At 44.3% G+C, this 19,070-nt stretch overlaps 1 protein-coding gene across 4 annotated transcripts in view; it reads left to right on the plus strand.

Annotated features, from left to right (window-relative positions):
• The window catches only part of MACF1 (microtubule actin crosslinking factor 1), a 990,087-nt gene that overhangs the window by 605,529 nt on the left and 365,488 nt on the right, over nucleotides 1–19,070 (plus strand). For all 4 annotated transcript variants that reach the window (XM_078680764.1, XM_078680763.1, XM_078680765.1 and 1 more), the window contains 2 exons: nucleotides 1,219–1,714; nucleotides 7,915–9,386. In XM_078680764.1, the coding sequence (XP_078536890.1) occupies nucleotides 1,219–1,714; nucleotides 7,915–9,386 (1,968 nt within the window). The remainder of the gene's footprint in view (nucleotides 1–1,218; nucleotides 1,715–7,914; nucleotides 9,387–19,070) is intronic.

The raw sequence follows: 19,070 nt of genomic DNA on the forward strand, positions 1-19,070 counted from the left end.
GTTTTCCCATAATTCAATTTTGTCCCACGGAGTGCCAGAGAACTCCTCCTTCTTTAACGGAAAGTCTATAGGGAATGTACTATCTTGATGTGCACAAAAATGTCTTTAGTTTACACAGAGCTTTCTTCTCACTTTTATTTTGGGAGTTGGTTTCCATTTGGGAAAGTGCGGATGATGAAACGGTGAGCAAATTGGTGAGTGCCTGCCAACTGCTTCCAGGTTGTTCCTTACGTGAGACAATTCCTACACGCATCACACATTTTTGTCTGAACACTTGTCAGCACCACTCTGGGAGGCCGGACCAATTTTAACTTTTTCAGAAGATACACATGAACAGATATCAAACCCTGTCCCACTGAAAGAAATAACGTGGGTTACCCCAAAAAATGTTGATATTCATGTGTAATGTTCTGCAAGGGCTTTGTTTGTTGATAGTATTGAGTGGAGGGCGCCCTTTGTTTGCCTGTTGTCCCTTCAAAGCTCCTCTTTGGTAAAATATAATAATAAACATACAGAATATGCCTTGATGACTCTCGTTGTTGGATTCTTCCTGATGTTTGCAGTGGTGGCATATCATCTAGACCTTCACCTGGAAGAATGCCATTCTGGCACCCTTATTGGCCAGACACTGCCCAATCTCCCCTAAGATTGATGCCTCCTAAACCAGGATACCTCCAGTTACTTACCAGGCAGCATATCTCCTGCTGCCTTTTGCAAGCATATCTCCTGGTTCCTCTTAGAAGGAGAACTCCTGATAAGCCATATGATAGAATATCTCCTAGTGCCTTTTGTAGTAGCATAGCTGGGGGTGCCTCACCAATTAAGATACCGCACAGTGTCGAGAAAGTGAAAAACTGCTGGATACCTACTGTTGTCTCTCAAGTAAGTATGCCCACTGGTCCCTTCCTGCGTCCTTCTGTCCCGCGCAGCATACCTTTGTTTGCTTTGATGCAGGAGAGCTGGTGCTCCCCCAGCCAACCCTGGCAGAACACTGCTTGGTGCCTCCTGTAGCGATACATCCTGATGCTTCCCATGGCAGGATATTTCCTCTTTTGTGCCATGTAAGGCTCCCCTCAGTGTCCCTTTCATGGTGAGTTGCCCCTTCTCCTGCTTTGCATTAGTTTGCCATGAGTCTCAGTTTGAACAGGCTGATGATACTGGTTCCTCTTTGTTACATGTACTTGAGTATAAGCTCTGTGACCTTTTCTTTTGTTTCAGTTTATGTTAAGAGAGTTTGAAAGCCGCCTTCAGCAGCATGAGCAACTCAACCAGGCTTCAGGGGGGATCTTGAGCAGCACTGCAGAGGGGTCGCCTTCCATCAGCCAGGTACAGGAGGGTCTTCGCGCCGTTAACGACAAATGGGACGAGCTGACTCAGAGACTTAATTCCCGCTCCGAACACATCGGCCAGGCACTGGGAATGAGCACCCGCTACATGGATGTGCTGCGGGACCTGGCGGAGAAAGTAAAGGAGGTCGAGCAGAAGCTGGGTGACCAGTCTGCTCTCAGCGCTCATCCAGACGTGGTAAAGCAACAGCTTCAGGAGACGAGCGAGCTGCGCTCTGAGGTGGAGGCGCTGGAACAGGAGGTGATGGAGGCCCAGGCCCTGTGTGACGAGCTATCGCAGCTCATTGGGGAGCAGTATCTGAAGGACGAGCTGAAGAAGCGCCTGGATGCTGTGGCCCTTCCCCTCCGGGGGCTGGAAGACCTGGCAGGTTAGTGCTAACAGATGTCTGTTCATCAACAAATACTTTGTCGATTCCTTGGAACCATAAAAGTGCACAGTATAAATATAATATCACCAATCAGTCGAAACCATTCAATTAAATGGAATTAGTTTTGAACATAATACACCACTTGACCCGAGGGTATCTCTCAACTGAAAAGCAAACCAAAGTGACAAAAACCTCAAAAAAAAGTCCTTAAAATAGGCTAAAAAGGGGTCCGCCATGCCATCGGAGAAATCTAAACAACTTCAGGTACCTTGGGAAGAGATCCAACAGTTTCATGCTTTTTGGGGAGATGTTTTGCTAGCTTAAAGAGGTCTGTTGTTCTAAACTTCCTTCATAGTCTACAAGTGTCCCATGTTAATGGTATTTAAATTCCTCTTCCTGAGATGAACTCTAGATCACTGGTTTCATTAGATCTCCAGCTCCAGCATGACCACAACTTACCAACCCCTTGATGCTCTTCTGGTCCTGCTCTTTCTGCCAGTGGCAGCTTAATACAGCATCAGGTGTAGCAAGAAGGGAGCCCAGGTGGTGCCTGTCATGCAGGGCAGAGAGCAGACAACCTAGTGTCAGGTGTGATGGGCAGGGAGCCCAGGTGGGAAGTGTGATGAACAATCTGAAGGTGAAACAGCTGCTCCTGTCTACTTTATACCTAAAGATGGAGACCTTAAGTAGGCAGACCCTTGACAGAATCCTGGTTTAGGGACAGTCATGAGGGACATGCTTTCAGTCCCAGGGTGATACAGGAAAAGGCACTGGGCGACCAGCAATGGCAGATATTCATTAGAGTATAACATCCATCCCGTGTTTGTTGCAGTTAAGGCCCTAGGTGTGATGGAAGCGGCCAGAGGTGGGTCTTGTGCTCATTGCGCCACAGAACTCGGCCTACCCTGTACTGATGAGCCCAGAAAAGGCTAAAACCGGTCTGGGGTCACTTGTATCCCCTTCTGGAGGAGGCCTTGCCTGCTTAACAGGATGGACTGTTCCCTTGAGGAAGGAGTACTTCTTTGCATAAGGCAGACCCCTATCAAGAGTGCATGATGAGCGAAAAACGATGAACTAGAATGTGGCCCCAGAGATCAGTGTAAGCATTCTACCCATCCCCTTTTTGTTTGTTGTATACAAGAAGAGGGGGCAACAAGTCCTCATACTTCACCTTTTCTGGTGGAAAAAACAGAGGACCAAACCCCAGTCTGCCCAAACAACGGAACCTGGAACTTAGAACAAATGGTACCGTGGGTCTCCACCTTGATTAGCCATTAAAATAAATTACATCCCGAACGTGACCATTTGCATTACTCATAATTGATTATTCATTCAAAAAGTGCTAAATAAATTTAAAAAGTGCAGTGCTCATAAGTGCAGTAGTGAAATAATTAAATTATGATGCATATACAATGTGGGTGTTAACTGCCTAAATATGCATTCCAATATTATTACTGATTCAAGGATAGAAAACGAATCCATACTGTATAATCCCCACTCCTGTGTCGATGTTTCGACCAACAGGCTAATTTCAGTGGGCCTCTTCAGGACAAAAAGTCCATCTGACAAAGCACCTAGGAAAAAATATCATAGAAACTTCTATCAACCTCATGGGCTTCTTACTTGTTGTGTTAAATATTCACCTACAGGATAAACACATACCTCTCAGCACTTGTGGGGTCCTCTTAATAGGCTCGACAAAGGTCCTTTTTGTTATAATTAGGCACATATCTCTCAGTTAGTGTGACTAGAATCCAGTACTTCCTGACAACTAATTAAGAGACCTCTACAGGTGTAGACACCCACCTTGTATATATGCATCATATTTTTGTTGTTTCACCATCGCACTTACGAGCACTGCGCCGTCTGCCCTTTTTTAAAACTTTTTTTTAATTTTATTAACCATACAACTGGCAGTCAGAGTACTCTTGATCATTTCATGCAAAATATGTAATGTACATTGGTAGGTTATCCTGAAGCTTTCCAGTGTTACATGGGAGCAAGACTGATGTCCCACTCTTCCCGGGCACCTGTGTGGAGCCCAAGGCCCCCAATCGAGACCGCGCCATATTCAATCCAGTGGGGACACTGGCCTGTACCTCCCCTGCGTCAGGGTGTTCGACATCTTCTGTGTCGGGTCTGAATCTGTGTTCTTTGTCTCTCTAGAGGTGGGGGCTAGGATCTGCTCTGTTAAGGCCCGCCTTGTGTTTATCGTGCCTTCAAGCTTGTCTTCCTTTTCAATCGAAATTAACAGACTTATATGTTCCTTTCTAAAATTCCATATTAAACTATACTAATATACTACCCAAATAACTGAATAACATATCCACTACTCAAATTACTTCATATTTTTTTTACTATACTAATTTTCAACAGTAATCCTTTATGGGTTCTGGAGTGGTGTGCTACTCGCCAGAAAAGCGATTTAACACCCATCAGGGGTAACAAGTGCTATATGAATGCAAATCTTTATTCCCCTTTTATCCCTCCGCTATCCTTCTCACTCCAAGTAACTGACTAATATCCACCACTGAAATAACCATATTTCACCATATTAATTCACCACTTATCCTTTGTAGCCTTCCTGAATAGCGTGCGTCTACAAGCGCTATATAAATACAAACCTTTGTCCTCTATCCTTCTGCTATCATTCCAAATAACTGACTAACCTATCCACCACTTAACCGCATGCGCGCTAGCGGTTTTCCCGCTGCGCCCTGCGATTCGCAAAAACCCGCGTTACGTGACAAGCTCAGCTCGTCATCCGCGTAGCGCAGGTTACGCCCATGACGAGCTGAGCTCGTCATGAGCGTAGAAGGGGTTAAAATGTACATGCATGCTTCACTATACTAATTCAACACTAATCCTCTATGGGTCCCGGAGTAGCATGCTACCTGCCGAAAAAGCGATTCGACGCCTCGTGAGGGGTAGTAAGCGCTATATAAATGCAATTACAATACAATATAATTGCCTTTCCCTTGGGTTCTTCAGGCACATTTTCACTTTCCTCATCAGTGCAGTTTCGAAAGGAAACAGTTCCTTGTTGAACCAGCAGATGGTAGACTAGGCACAGCATGTAAATCAGTAACAAACACCAAACTGCAATCCTCTTGTACACAAAGTCACTCTTTCCTTCTTTAGTGTTAAATAATGCAGTGAAACGCCGATGCTCTGACGCTCACTAGCAGTGGACTCCTGTGTCTGCCACTCGGATACGGAACACTGCAGCACACAAATAAGACAAGCGTCAGCCCACACCAAAACTCAGGCCTGTGTGCTTTTGCTGAGGAATTGCATTTTGCAACAAGTACATTCCTATCGAGCACATTTTGGCTCTACCCTCCGGTCGCACTGACGGTTTGCAGCAAGAATAACTGGGTTCCCCGTCAGGGAAGCGGCAGCTATGTTTTAAGGATTTCCCTCCAGCCCAGGGAGCTCTGTGGGAGATAAGAGGCTACACAGTGCTTAAACGAGTGCTTTAGTGCCCTAAGAGACAGGTGAGATGGCTGACTGGGTCTGGCTAAGCCCCTAAGATAATGCAAAGTTTACACCGGAAATGCAACACTAACGGTGCGTCACTCTGGAACTACTTCCACGCAGCTGTGTATGCTATTTCGCACCAAATCCCTTAGGGGAAAGCTTTAAAGTCATGTTTGTAAATAGAAGGCATAGTTAGATGGTGGGGTTGGGCCATTTAACGCTGGCCGCGCTTTGAAACAGCCACCAGATAGCATAAAGTGCTGTGTAATAATCACTTTTAACATAACCTAACGTGATCCAGTCTGTAAGGCGCCCGTTCGTTATCATTGTGGACTGCAAGGCCCTGGGTGTTCAGGCTCCCTTCCGCTGCGGAAGTACCTCCCAAAGGCTGTCTGGGGCATGAGATTGAAGGTTGTGCTTTGAAGAACATCATTGGCCTCACCTTCCCGGGGGTGCAATGCCAGTCTCTGCTGCAGCTCTCCCTGTTCTTACTTCGTCTGGGCTTGTGGCCTTTCGGGGTAAGTAACCTCGATATCCAACATTGAGTGCCTCAAATTCGGTGTCATCTTTCCTACAACCAGAGCATCATCCTTTTGATCTAGTGTGACAGTTCCCTGTGGGCCTTCCAGCACTCAGAGGAAGCAGCCTTACTGCACATCTTGGAGGCCTCCAGGAAACAGATTTAAACCTGGCGGGTGCGTAGACAGCTGCCACCTTCAGGTTACATTCATTCTGTGACCAAGAAGCTATGGCAGCGAGATGTGTGGTCTTTATGGCTGCTTCTTGTCCCCTTTCCTCCATACTAAGAAGATATTCCTCTGCAGCACAGCGCATAATACTACGTTCAAAAACGTTCAGGCTTGGGTGCTGCCCATCTCCACCCCTCACCCCTCCCAGTTCACAGCCAGCTTTCACACTGCCAATCTTCTAGCAGATTTGCAGCTGCACACCAAGCTTGACCAGTCATTCTTTAGAAGTATCTGTCACCGCCTTCTTGGGGTTTTGTACATTACAGGTAGGGGAGCTTTAGGCAGTATGACCGACACTGATGTATGTGGATGGAAACATGGGTGTCAAACTTTGACAGACTCTTGGGGCTGTGTAAGCTGCATCTACTGTGATGGGCACTTGGAGAGGTCTTCTTAAATCCATGCACCACAACACTTAAAAGAAAGGGAGCATGTGAACTTCACGTTTTCAACAAACTTTATTGCCATTTTATTTTCAGTGCTGTGCTGTTTTACATAGTTTCAGGAGATTCACAATAGTCCTGTAATTTGTATGTTTTAACAAGATATGTATGGTTAAAATTGAAAAAATAGACTATAACATTTGTCTGGTATATCAAAGTAAATAACAGTTGTACACTTCTGTGATGCAAGAATCTAAAACTTGTGAGTTGGAGACCTTTAACAGGGGGGAGGCCATCAGGTGGGATCAGGCTCTTCTATATGGCGAGTGTGTGGTTGGTTTATACTCAAGTCATGTGTAGTTTAGAGAGAAAGTGTGGGGAGATAAGGCTGGGTTTTTTGTTCGGAAGCCGTTGAACTACTGTGTGCATCTGGTGGAAGTCGCAGCCCGGGGGCCACTGGGGTATGGATGGATTGCATAGATTAGTTTAATCCAGAATAAAAAGGGTTCTTCAGGGTCTGTAGGCCCATATCCTAAGTGGCAGCTATGGTATGTTCGTTAATGCCCCTTGCCTCCTCCCTATTAAGCGCACAACCCTCTGCTTCGAAGGAGGACAGGGACTTAGCCTTCAGTTGAGAGGTGATACGTTGCTTCACGCTGAGGAGGGCTAAAGTGGCTATACAGGAGGCAGTTTTGTCTTCATTGAACTGTTTGAACCTACCAAGAGCCTCTGCTATCCAATCTGGGGAATAGGTTTAGCTGTGTAAGTAGATAGCAGGTCCATGATCTGAGTCCAGTAGGGCCCCGATGTGGGGCATAACCATACCATGTTCAAAAGATGAGCCGAAGAGCCGAGGCAGCGCAGAAAGTATGCTTTGCTTGCAGAAAGTATTTACGAAGAGCTGCTGGGGATAGGTAAGCTCTGTCGCGTATGAAATATTGTATCAATGTTAACTTGCCATTGCAGGAGGGCAAGCGTGGGAAAGCAATTGCTTTTGACCATTCTTTCTTGTGGAGCATTCTACCTGCCTCCGTTTCCCACTTTTCTCTCAGGGACAAGAGCGGAGACCGAGAGAGGCAAAGAAGGGATTTGTTGAACCAAGCAATGTGACTACGTCCCAGAACATAGTAGAGGGCATGTAAACTTCATAAACCGTGGTGAACTCTAACATGTAGGGGCTGTGTTAGAGTTTTGCTCCATGTCAGACAGTAAGGCAGGGTCTATGTGACCATCATGCATAGCTCTTGGAGAGATCTTGTGAACTTTAAACTCCTTGATAAGCACTTGCATGGGGATCGCATGTTGGCACCATATACCATAATGAAGTCTTAGCAGTGGGCAATGCTATAATCATTTACCATGTCAAATACTCTTGAAGTGCAAAGGGGTCTTGTGAACTCTATACACCTTAAAGGACCCTGACATTGAGGGGCTGTGTAAGCACAGCACACCATGACGGGCAGTTGAGGAGGGGGAGCCCGTGAATTTTGTATGAAATGATAGTGGTGGGTTGTGTGTTGATGTCTTCCTTAATGGTTACAATTTGCTGACTGAATTTTGAATCCATTCTTAATGTTCTTCTTGCCAGCGGATCGTATGAATCGACTCCAGACCACACTTGCTAGCTCCCAGCAATTTCAACAAATGTTCGATGAGCTCAGAACCTGGCTGGATGGTAAACTCAGCCAGCAAGCCCAGAGCCTCCCCGTCTCTGCAAAACTTGATCGGCTCCTGTCTCAGATCCATCAGCAGGAGGAGTTCCAGAAGAGCCTGAACCAGCATAGCGGGGCCTATGAAATGATCGTGGGTGAGGGAGAATCTTTACTCCTCTCTGCACAGCCGGGAGAGGAGAAGAACACTTTGCTGAGCCAGCTGGACTCCCTCAAAGCTCACTGGGCAGAACTCGGTAAGCAGGCCTCCGAAAGACATGCCATGCTCAAGGACTGCTTGCAAAAGGCTCAAAAGTACCAACACTATGTGGAGGAGCTTCTTCCCTGGGTGGAAGACTGCGGCACCCACGTACGGCAGCTGGCAGTCTCTATTGACCCTGCACAGCTGGAGGCATCACTCCTCAGTGCAAAGGTCCTGCAGAGTGATGTGGACAAACATCATTCCTCTTTGGAGATGCTGAACAGTGCCGCAGATCTCCTGATTGATGCATCCCAGGCAGACGAAGACAGCATTAGAGAAGAGAAAGCCAGCCTCAATCAGAAGATGGATGCTCTGACAGAAGATCTTCACTCCAAGGCGGCCTCCATTGAAGAGATGTCCCAGCGATTGAAAGAGTTCAAAGACAGCTTCACAAACATCGAGAAGAAGCTGGAGGGGGCTCAACATCAGCTTGAGATCTATGAGGCTCTGGGACCTCAAGCCTGCAGCAACAAGAACCTGGAGAAGATGAGGGCCCAGCAGGAGACCCTCCAAGCTGTGGAGCCGCAGGTGGTCTATCTCAAGGACTTGATCCAGGGTCTGGTGGCCGACGCGCCTTCAGGGTCGGACTCCTCCGAGCTCCTGCACCAAACAGAGAGCATGCAGCAGGAGTTTGGCCTGGTGAAGCATAAAGTGGGTGAATGCTGCTCGGCGCTGGAGAGCAAGCTGCAAGGAATCAGTCAGTTTCACAGCCACGTACGAGAAATGTTCTCTCAGCTTGCGGATTGGGATGATGAGTTTGATAGCATGGGTGCTGTCGGGCGAGATGTGGACAGCCTACAGTCCCAAATAGAGGAGCTTCAGAGATTCCTGGGCAAGCTGCAGGAGCTGAAGTCAGACATCGGGCGCTCTCAGGAGGAGTGCCAACAGATGCTGGAATCTGAAGCCAGCCCTGACCTTCTAAGCTTGAAGCGGGAGCTACAGACCTTGAATAAGCAGTGTGGAAAATTGATTGAGAGGGGCAAAAACCGACACGAGCAGATCGAGACAACTCTGGCACGCGTGAAGGACTTCTACAGCCAACTGAAGGAAATAAAGGACCTGATGGCAGCTGTGGAGACTGATGCAGTGTTGCGAGGGACAGTGGCGTCTGAGGTAGAAGCCATCAACCAGCAGCTGAACACCTTTAAGGTAAGCTCCTTGCCTGCAACAAGGCTGGCTTTACTTTATGCGCTTCTTGTTCATTGGTTTCAATGCTGTGGTTTGTTTTGTATGTGACAACAGAAATAATACTTCTGGGCAGTGTTTTGCTCTGTCTAGATGTATCTCCATGGTTGTGTCTGCTTTTCTAAGATTATTGAGTGGTGGAGGGCTTTTAGTAAATGAAAACAGCCAAATAACTCACATACCACATAGAGGCATTTTGTGAAGTGTCCTCCCACATTTTATTGTGTATTCAGTTGTAGAAGACGGATTTTATTGCTTCCTTTGTTTGTGATACTATACGGTCATTGTGCAAGTGCGTGTTCAGCAAGTCTAAGGCTGTGAATTGTTTTTTCGCTGAAGTCAAAACTGGAATTAATTTAACTGAGTCATATAACTATTTTGTGCTTTGTAGCTCATCCAAGTGTAAGCCTCCTGTCCATTGTCACATAGTTTTTTTTACCTCACATTGGTTATATACTCTCCCAAATCACGATCCTTCCGATCTGACTTCCTCCCGAGCCTAGCTGCCATCTGCAGATTTTCCGTTATGGTTTAGGTGTCCTCCACATATATTAATATCCAACTGTGTGTTCTCTTCACACCCTCACATACGCCCGCCTGAACAGGGGTAGATCAAGATCACACTACCTCCAAACCCTGCATGATCCCCTTGCATACCATCTTGTTGTGAATACCAATACACTGACACATTACCTCACAAGTAAATCACCTATCAGCCTCTGTCCTTAGACCATACAAGAGAATCTGTGGTGTCAGGCACACATTGTGGCAATTTTTAAACAACTCTTAATCAAGTTCAAGGAACTGCCCAAGTCCAGCTTCCCAGCTGGCTCCCCATCAGACACTTGTCAACCTTGAGTTTTAAATACAACCAACTCTCTACTAATACCTCTATTTAGACCAGAAGCATCACCAGATCTCCATAAACCAAGACATCATTCCAAATGACATCAATATCTCGAACACCAAGCAAATCATTCAGAAGAACAACCTGCGTTCAACTGATTCAGCTTGATATTGACCAACAGCAAATTCCTTTGCAAACTGATTGAAATATCTGCTTTCAATTAAGTCTCCAAATTCCTGGAAGAAAACAACCTTCTTTCTAATTGTTAAACTGGCTTCCATCCTGGTAGAAGAACACCACACACCATCATTTACACCTGAAGACCACAGTAGACAAGAATGGAGTTGCTACATACTAGATCTGGGATTGTATGTTATTCAGTCTACCACTCCACCCAACTACAGAGGCAAGAAGATTTTAACATGAAGGAATTCTTTTAAACTGAATCTTCTCCTACCTTGTTGGCAGATAAAGCGCCATCATGCTTGCTCATTTCTGCACGAACTCTGGGTTTCTGCAAGGTTCTATCATCTTGCCAAACCTCTTCAATACTCACTTCCCTCCATTATCATCCTCACCAGGGACTTCAATGTAACCTGTTAAAACCCCACACATGACACCTCGATGATCATCCTAAAGCTAGAAAACCAACTGGACCTAAACTGGTCCAGCAGAGATGACTGCTTTAAGCAATGGACCTATGGATGCTAACCAACCACATGACACTCTAGTCATCCAAAACTGAGGTCCTCGCAGGTAGAAAACTAAGAATTTACATTCAGCGACTATCTGACTTAAGGAACTTGGTCCGCCCACAATGACATCAACTGAAGTAAATATATGACTGGTTCTTCATATACAGTGCAACAGACAGGATTAGCCTGGGAAGGGACTGCACAACTTTGTACCATGCATTAAATAACTTTGCTAACACCCTGATTATAAATGCCCCAGAGGGAAGCACATTATTTAGAACAATTGATCAAATCCAACATCACTGGATCTGTATTTATTGTGCTTGTTAACTCTCAACATTTATGATTTTATCCAAAAATGGGGCATAAGAAGTGTCATTTGATGCTTTCCACACTAAAGCTATATACCTTGGTATTTCGTGGCCCTTTTTTTCCCTGGTTAATTTTGTCAGGTTTGACATGCTGAGATTTACCTGTGGAAATTTGTGGGGTTGCAGTTCTAGGTTCAAAACGTATAATTGCAAAATGTTTCTGCGCGTTTTAGAATTAACTAGGTCACTTGCAATCAGGGCAATAGTCACTGTTTTTAACAGGAGTCAAGGATGCAATATTGTAGACTACAACTCTGAAACAATATATAGTACATATTTTGAAATGCACCTGAATGACTAGCATTACTCCAAAAACATGACCGAGTTCTATGCATCTATTCAAGAAGATTTGCTGTACTTTGATGGGTTTGAGTAATTTTGGGACTTTTTTTGTAGGTGTTCTAGAATAGAACGTGATGTAACTTGAACTTGAAATCTGTCTATTTGAATTAACACATATGACATTTATAATCTAAAAAATTACGCCGGACTGCAAACGTTCTGTGGTGTTACCTATTGTATCAACACCAGAATATTGAAAAGCTAAGGAGGGCTGGGTCTAGGGCAGTGCAATCGTGCCACCACACCGGGCGCTGACTTCGGGTGGGGGCGCAGGGTTTGTAAGTACATTATGGTTTTAAAAGCACCTGCTACCACGTTCCTTGCCTGCAGCAATTTTCCGGCAGCAATAAAAATGTCATGATAACTAGTGATTAATGTGCTTCCTGGAGAGAGATCAGCGTTTTGTCTGGTGGAAGTTTTGACTCATCGTAAGATAGTGCAGAGGGTTAATATTCTTGCTGCAAATAATGTGTACCATGCAGATCACAGAAGTGTATATAGTTTATATAACTCAGTGGCTTGTTGCTTTCTCAGAGAGATCCTTTTGTTACTTGCAGTTTAAAAGTTAAAATTCTAAAGGCAGGATAAAGGGTGTTAGGGGAATAATAAAAAAAAAAAAAGAAATGAAATACCTGCCGCTGCTGGCTACCTCCCAGCAGTCACTATGCCACAGAGAACATACTCCCCACCCATCACAGACACTGCTCTCATGTTACATCAAGCATGAAAGAAGGGTCATGTTTGGCCGGAGCGGACTGGTCTGACGCTTGCTTGACATTTGACATTTCTCCACTCGGCTGTGCAGCACAGCTGGGTTAGAGAAATATAGGTGTGCATGTCGGTTTTGCAGTCCTAAACGACATGCCCACTTGCAGTGCCCATCACTCCTCCTCCATGCCGTGGCCTGGCCCCGCCCCACCCTAAATTTCACGACTTGGACAGTCAAAAATAAAATGATAATATTTTTCTATTATGATTTTATTTTCCACTGATTGACTCTGAGCAGTGGGTACGCTCCGCTATTACGGAGGAGCTGCCCCTGCACACACCCTGCACTGGTTTGAGTGGCGCTATAAAACTTATTAAATGCATCTGAGAGAGAGTGGTTTTGGAGACTTGAGGGGCACTGCTAAAGGGTGGTTGTGAGGGAATCCATGCTGAAGGTGGTCATTGGGGGGCAGCAACAAAAGTTGTTGCACCAGGCGCCACCAGTGCTAAAATCGTCCCTGAGGCTAAGTAAGATAAGCCTGGTGGAATTCATACTCATGTCATGGGGACTTTAGAGCCCTGCGGAAGGCGCATATGCCTGTCTATATACAGATGCATATTTTCTGCATGTTTTCCAATAGAATTTATATAGCGTTTCTTACAACTTATGTCAGGATGCTAGATTACCTTTCCAGTTATGTAGTGGCACTGCACGTTGCAAGTTGTTTCACAGTACTAAGAAAATAAACCAAACTGCTTGTAATATTAATGTTTTCACATTCTAATTAACTGTACTTTCATAACAGCCAGGACAGCCGACTGTGGAACTGGCAAGCCACATTGGAGTCTGTGTTGGCTCAACATCCTGTTATTCTGGGCAAATCACTTTATCTCCTCATGCCTAAAAAAATTAATGTCATTTATGATCATGTAAAGTGCTCTAATAACTTCGGGTCGAGTGTGCGCTGTATAAAAAAAAAACTGAAAGAAAGCAGGGATTTTCTTTACAGGGCAAAGTTCTTATGGCACGTCACTGGCTACATTTCTCATTTATAGGTTCTCTGTGCCTGGCTTTTATTCCAGTGAGCATGTTGTAGAGTACCACTGGAGGGTGGGCTCTGATAACAGCAGCTTTTTGCCTATACTGCTGTCCTGTCACCTCCTGACCTTCTTTGAAAGGAAAATGATTAGGCTGGGTGTAGGGGGCACTTGTGTTGTGGGGAAAAAGCACAAAAAAGCTAACAAAGGCTGTTCATGTAAAGTCTGTTCATGTGTGCGTGTGAGCCAAAAGGAATACTTGACTATGTCCGAACTGTGAGATTATGTGTGGACCTCAGGTCTTTAAATAAGGAGGTGGTTGTAGATAAATTTCCGTTACCAAATATTGATGAGATAATGTCAACCGTAAATGGAGCAAAGTTTTTCACGACTCTTGACCTCACACAAGCATCTCATCAAGTAGAATTAACTCAGTGTTCTCAACACTTGACAGCGTTTATTACTCTCATGGGTGTGTTCAAATACAAGAGAATGCCCTTTGGCCTACTGTCTGCTGCCTCTGTTTTCCAGAGAGTAATCTCTACTATCTTAAAGGGGGTCAAATGTTACCAAGATGATTTGTTGATTTTTGGTGTTTAACAATATCAACATGATTCCAGAGTAAGAGTTGTGTTAGAAAAACTACAGAGGGCTGGTTTAACTTTTAAATATGAAAAATGCTAATTTTCAGTTCAGGGAGTAAATTATTTAGGTCATCACATTTCTGGCACAGGAGTTGTTCCTAAGAAAGAATTGGTAGATACCATTATTAAATTAGCATCACCTAATTGTAAGGAGGAAGTTGTCTCATTTTTGGGAATGGTTGATTATTATGGAAAATTCATTTAAAAAAATTGGCAAGTAATTCCAGTACTATGAGACAACTACTTGGGAAGAATAAAGAGTTTAAGTGGTCTCAAGAATGTGAAAATGAATTTGCAGAATTGAAAAATGGCTTAGTGGATGTTCCCAACTTACAAGCTTTTGTTCCAGGAAGTGAAACCACAGTAGTTACAGATGCGAGCTCAAAAGGTTTGGGGGCAATTTTAAAGCAAACAAGAGATAGAAAAGAACAACTCATTGCATGTGCTTCAAGAAGTTTACGTGGTGCAGAGGTAAATTACTCTGTTGTTGAAAGAGAGGCGTTTGCTATTTATTGGGCACTTAACAAGTTTTGACATTTTATTTGGGGAACGTATTTTAAGGTTTGCTCAGATCATAAGCCTCTCAAAGAAATGTTCTCAAAGAAAGGATTAGATTTTATTTCCTCTAGAATCAGATGGTGTGTGATTGGTTTGCAGGATTTTCATTTTTCTGTGGAGCACTTACCAGGTGTGGATAAGGTAATGGTGGATCGTCTTTCTAGATTGATTAATAATGTTGAAGAACAGTTAATGAATATATTTTAGAGGAAGAAGTCAATGTCTGTGAAATTACATTAGGCATAATAAATGAAGTAGAATGGAAAGAAGAATTGTTAAAAGATGATGAGTTGATGAGTCATAAAAAGTTTACAGTCCAGTAAAGTTCTTGATAAAACTTTCAGTAAAAGTTGGCAAATGATTTCTGATGAGTTGTCTGTAGACCGAGGTATTTTGTTCAGAGGTACAAAATTGATTCCTCCAATTTCATTAAGGAAAAAATTGATGGATGAAGCACATCAAGGGCACTTTAGGTATTGTAAAAACTAAAGAAAGATTGAGAGGCAGTCTCTGGTGGCCCGGAATGGATTTAGAAATAGAACGAGAAGTAAGGGAATGTCTTCATTGTAAAATTAGTGATAAAATTCCCACTCCGCTGACTTTGCCTATGGTTTGTCGTAAACTACTTGATGGTCCTTGGGAAGACACAGCCATTGATATTGTTGGGTCTCTTAGTGGTGAACACAGGACTCCTTATTTAAGAGTTCTGATAGATCTCTACTTGGGGTGGGTTGAAGTATTATGTGTCTCAGATGTATCTTCTCCGAGTGTAATTTAATTTTACAAGATATTTTCAAAAGGGAAGGTTTTCCTAAAACACTCGTCTGACAATGGGCCTCAATTTTGTTCTAAACAAATGAATGATTTCTTAACTATGTGTGGAATTCAACATAAGAAATGTTCTATTTACCATCCAGAAACTAATGGTACAGATGAAAGATTTAAAGGGTAATAAAAGAGAATATTCAACTCTCTAGGGTCAATGCATTGAATTGGAAGGAGGAGTTACAGAAATGCATCTTGGTACTTCGCTTGACACCTCATAGCACTACTAGCAAGTCTCCATTTGAATTGTTCAAAGAAAGAACTCCCAAGACTGAATTGTGCCCAAGTTGGATGACTTGGGGTAAGGGTATTAAGAATAACGCTGTAGGAACTTGGAGAGAGAGAGAGAAAAAATTACAGCTTAAAAATAAAGAGCATTTTGAGGTTCCTGTTGCTGTAGGTGATTTGGTGCGGGTGAAAGCCCTAGTAGGTGCAATGTCTTAGTCTAAATATTTTCAACCGATCCATGTTATAAAATGTTTTTAAAATGCTGTTAAAGTGGAAGATGGAAGAGTTTGGAATTTGAGTCGTGTGGGTGTACTGAAATCCAATCTAGAATTTGGAAAAGATCAAAATAATAATCCTGATCTTTCGGAGAGATTGTCATATCCTGAGATTAAAAGGAATGGGCGTAAGATAAATATACCATCTTACTTTAAGGATTATGTTGATTAGGTTTCTAGATTGTTTTAGAGATTTTCCCTCTGTGAACTTATTGCTTCTTCAATTTTCTCTACTTTCACTTTATTCAACTCTTATCTTATATTTGAGAGTTTGAGTTTCAAAAGAAAAAAAAATGTAATATAAGAAAGTAGATGTGTGATGTTTATCTTGGATACATGCATTTATTTGATTCCTTGGAATATAGAATGTAGAATGTTAACATGATTCCATGTATTCTGGCAGTTGCTAGCCAGACTTAGATGGAAGGGGTGCTTTTATTAAACTTCAACGCATTTTCATGTGTCATCGTATCATTCGTAAACTTTTTACGAACTGCAGGCCAGGCTGGCAGCCCCAGCCCAGTCAGCACTGCCTACCGCAACTGGCAAGGGGAGGGGTATAACCCATTGAGCCCTATGGGTGTTGCGCGCCTAGGTTAGATCCGCCAAGAGAGAAGGTCTGGTGGCCTCCTTGAGGTTTGCTGTGCCCCCTCTTACCCTCCAGCTCTTGCTGGTATGGGATGACGAGTGCCGCCATTATGACCTGTGGCCGTCACTACTGCAATGCCTTGCCGAGGACAAGCAGGCGGGGCCTGACACAGAGCTCGATTGACCCTGAAATGCTTGTGCATTGAGGAGAGAAGCTAGCAGGGAGGGGCGTTACGGAGGAGCACCATCCATGAACCACAGGATGGCTATATAGGCCAAGGACTGGGAAGTAGTGTGAACTGGGTATTCACGAAGGAGGAGGCGATGACGATACGGACTGGGCCCTGCATTTGCGGGACCTGAGCAGGCCGGGCAGTAGAGAAACCTGGAGACAGGCTTAGACCCAGAGCCTAATTGTTGACCTGCTGGGGCACCTACACAACAGCCTGCCTGAAATACAGAAGTGCAGATACTCACTATTTAGAGTACCTGTTTGCTCCTGAGAAGTGCCAGTGCTGCTCTCCCTTTAAATGGATCGCAAGAGTGCTGAGAAGTGCAGGTTAGGTACTCTCCGTTTTTAATGAAAGAAGTGCAGGTGCTGAGTATTGGACAGCATCTGCCAATTTAAAGCACTGGCTAATTAAGATGGGGCATTGACGTGTCCCATTGAAGTTGGCTACAAAACAGGACGGCATATTCCTGACACTCACTTTTATTTATTTCCATCTGAATTGTTGAACTTTTGCCTAGCCTTCCCCGGCGGACCCACCTGTGGTCTTTTTATAAAACAGTGTGCTCTTGGATGGAGATCCTTGTGCAGGAGTGGCACTAGGGTCTCAGCCTGGACAGAGGTTGGTGACTTGTGCTTCGGTTTGTCTCCACCACTCATCCACCTTCCAGGGGTCCAAGAGCGCCGGGTTGAATTAACCTGATCTCAAACCCACTAGCTATGGAACAAAGCAGAGCGGCTTAAGTTAGTGTCAGTGTGTTAAGTATTTATGCAGTACCAAAACAGTAATAAAGATAAAACAAAACACAATATAAATCCCAAACCAATGTAAAAAAATAGAGTATGTTTTATTAAATAAAATGACATTCAATAGACAAATCAAATTAGGGGACATGGAGATATGGATTTTTAAAGTTTAACTTAAAATTACAACAGTTAGTTGGTCACAGTGTCCTGGGACCTAAGCGCGATTTTAGGCCGTCTACAATGGAGCGTGGTTCGGATACAAACCAAGTTCGACCAGGACATAGGTTTTACCTTGGTATGCCAAAATGGAAGTAAAAAATCTTCAGATGGGGCAAGGCAGCGGACTGTAGCAAAAAGGGCGCCCCTGTGACTGGTTAGCCATTGGGACGAGGTCCCAGTGAAGCGGTTGATTTTTGATGGGAAAGGTCTGAGCTGTAGAATTTCAGGTGTTGCATTCAGAAAAGGTGCCTTGGCTGTGCTTTTGCCCAGTTAAGATTTCTTAGTTCACATTTAGTCATTTTTTTAGAGTTCATATTCCTCCTGCATATCAAGGCTGCAGGCTGTAGCCGAAGATCGCTCTACAAGGCCGGATACCGTTTCTGTAAAATCCTGCTGCAGTGTATTTGTGGTCCCGAAAAAAGTTCAGAGCATGAGAAACCGGAATTTTCAACCTAGCGGCAACATTCCTTCCTCTAATCTGCTTGGCAGGTTTTTCCCAGTCCTCTGGAGGTGTTTGGAGCCAATAAAAAAATCTAGTTTCCAGTTTTCAGGAGTGGTAGAGCAGTTGAGCCAGACACAGCCAACGGTTCTATAACCTCAAGAGCACTGCTTGGGGTTGAAACTCACTCCAGCAGCAAGCCCAGGGCAACATTAGTTTTATACTGGTCTGGTGGACATTTGCAGGAAAGGCTTCTTGTAGCTTGTTGTGTCCTGTAGCTTTGACAGGTGGGTCAGTATTATGACCCTTGGGGTCAACTTATTTGTTCGGGCATAAGAGAGAGAGCAGGTCCAGTCGTCTCAGTTCACAGACAGCAGGTTTAGTCCTTTTCTGATCTTCTTCAGGTCCAGTCGTGTTCTGAGGAGGACACTGGGATTGCCATATTTAAGCCTGGCCCCACCTTGCGGGTGAGGTTGACTCTCGGCCCCTTGATAACAAATAGGGTAAAAGTTCCCTGGGGTTACCTTACCCACTGTTGCAGCATTTCCTTTGTGCGCTACTGCAAACAATCCCCAACGGGCCCTTCTCTGCCTAAATCCAAGATGGTGAAAGCTCTGTGCAAAGCCTGTGTGTGCACCCCAGAGGTGTGGCCAAGGATATGAGTAGCCCTTCCTCTGTGGTTACTCTAAACCAGTTCTGAGAAAGCTCCCCTTCCAGCGGGATTGGTGCCTGGAGGAACAAGAGAAGGGGCCTTTTCAGGTGTCATCTGCCTATGACAGGGAGTACCCTGTGACGTTAATTGAGATCATGGGCACAACCCAAATGGTCATACTATCGAAGGAACACAATCGCCTTCTCACACCCAGGCCTTTATCTCTGCTGTGCTTTGCAGTTT

Source organism: Lissotriton helveticus, chromosome 3_1, assembly GCF_964261635.1.
Source record: "Lissotriton helveticus chromosome 3_1, aLisHel1.1, whole genome shotgun sequence".
In the NCBI taxonomy this organism is placed as follows: Eukaryota; Metazoa; Chordata; class Amphibia; order Caudata; family Salamandridae; genus Lissotriton; species Lissotriton helveticus.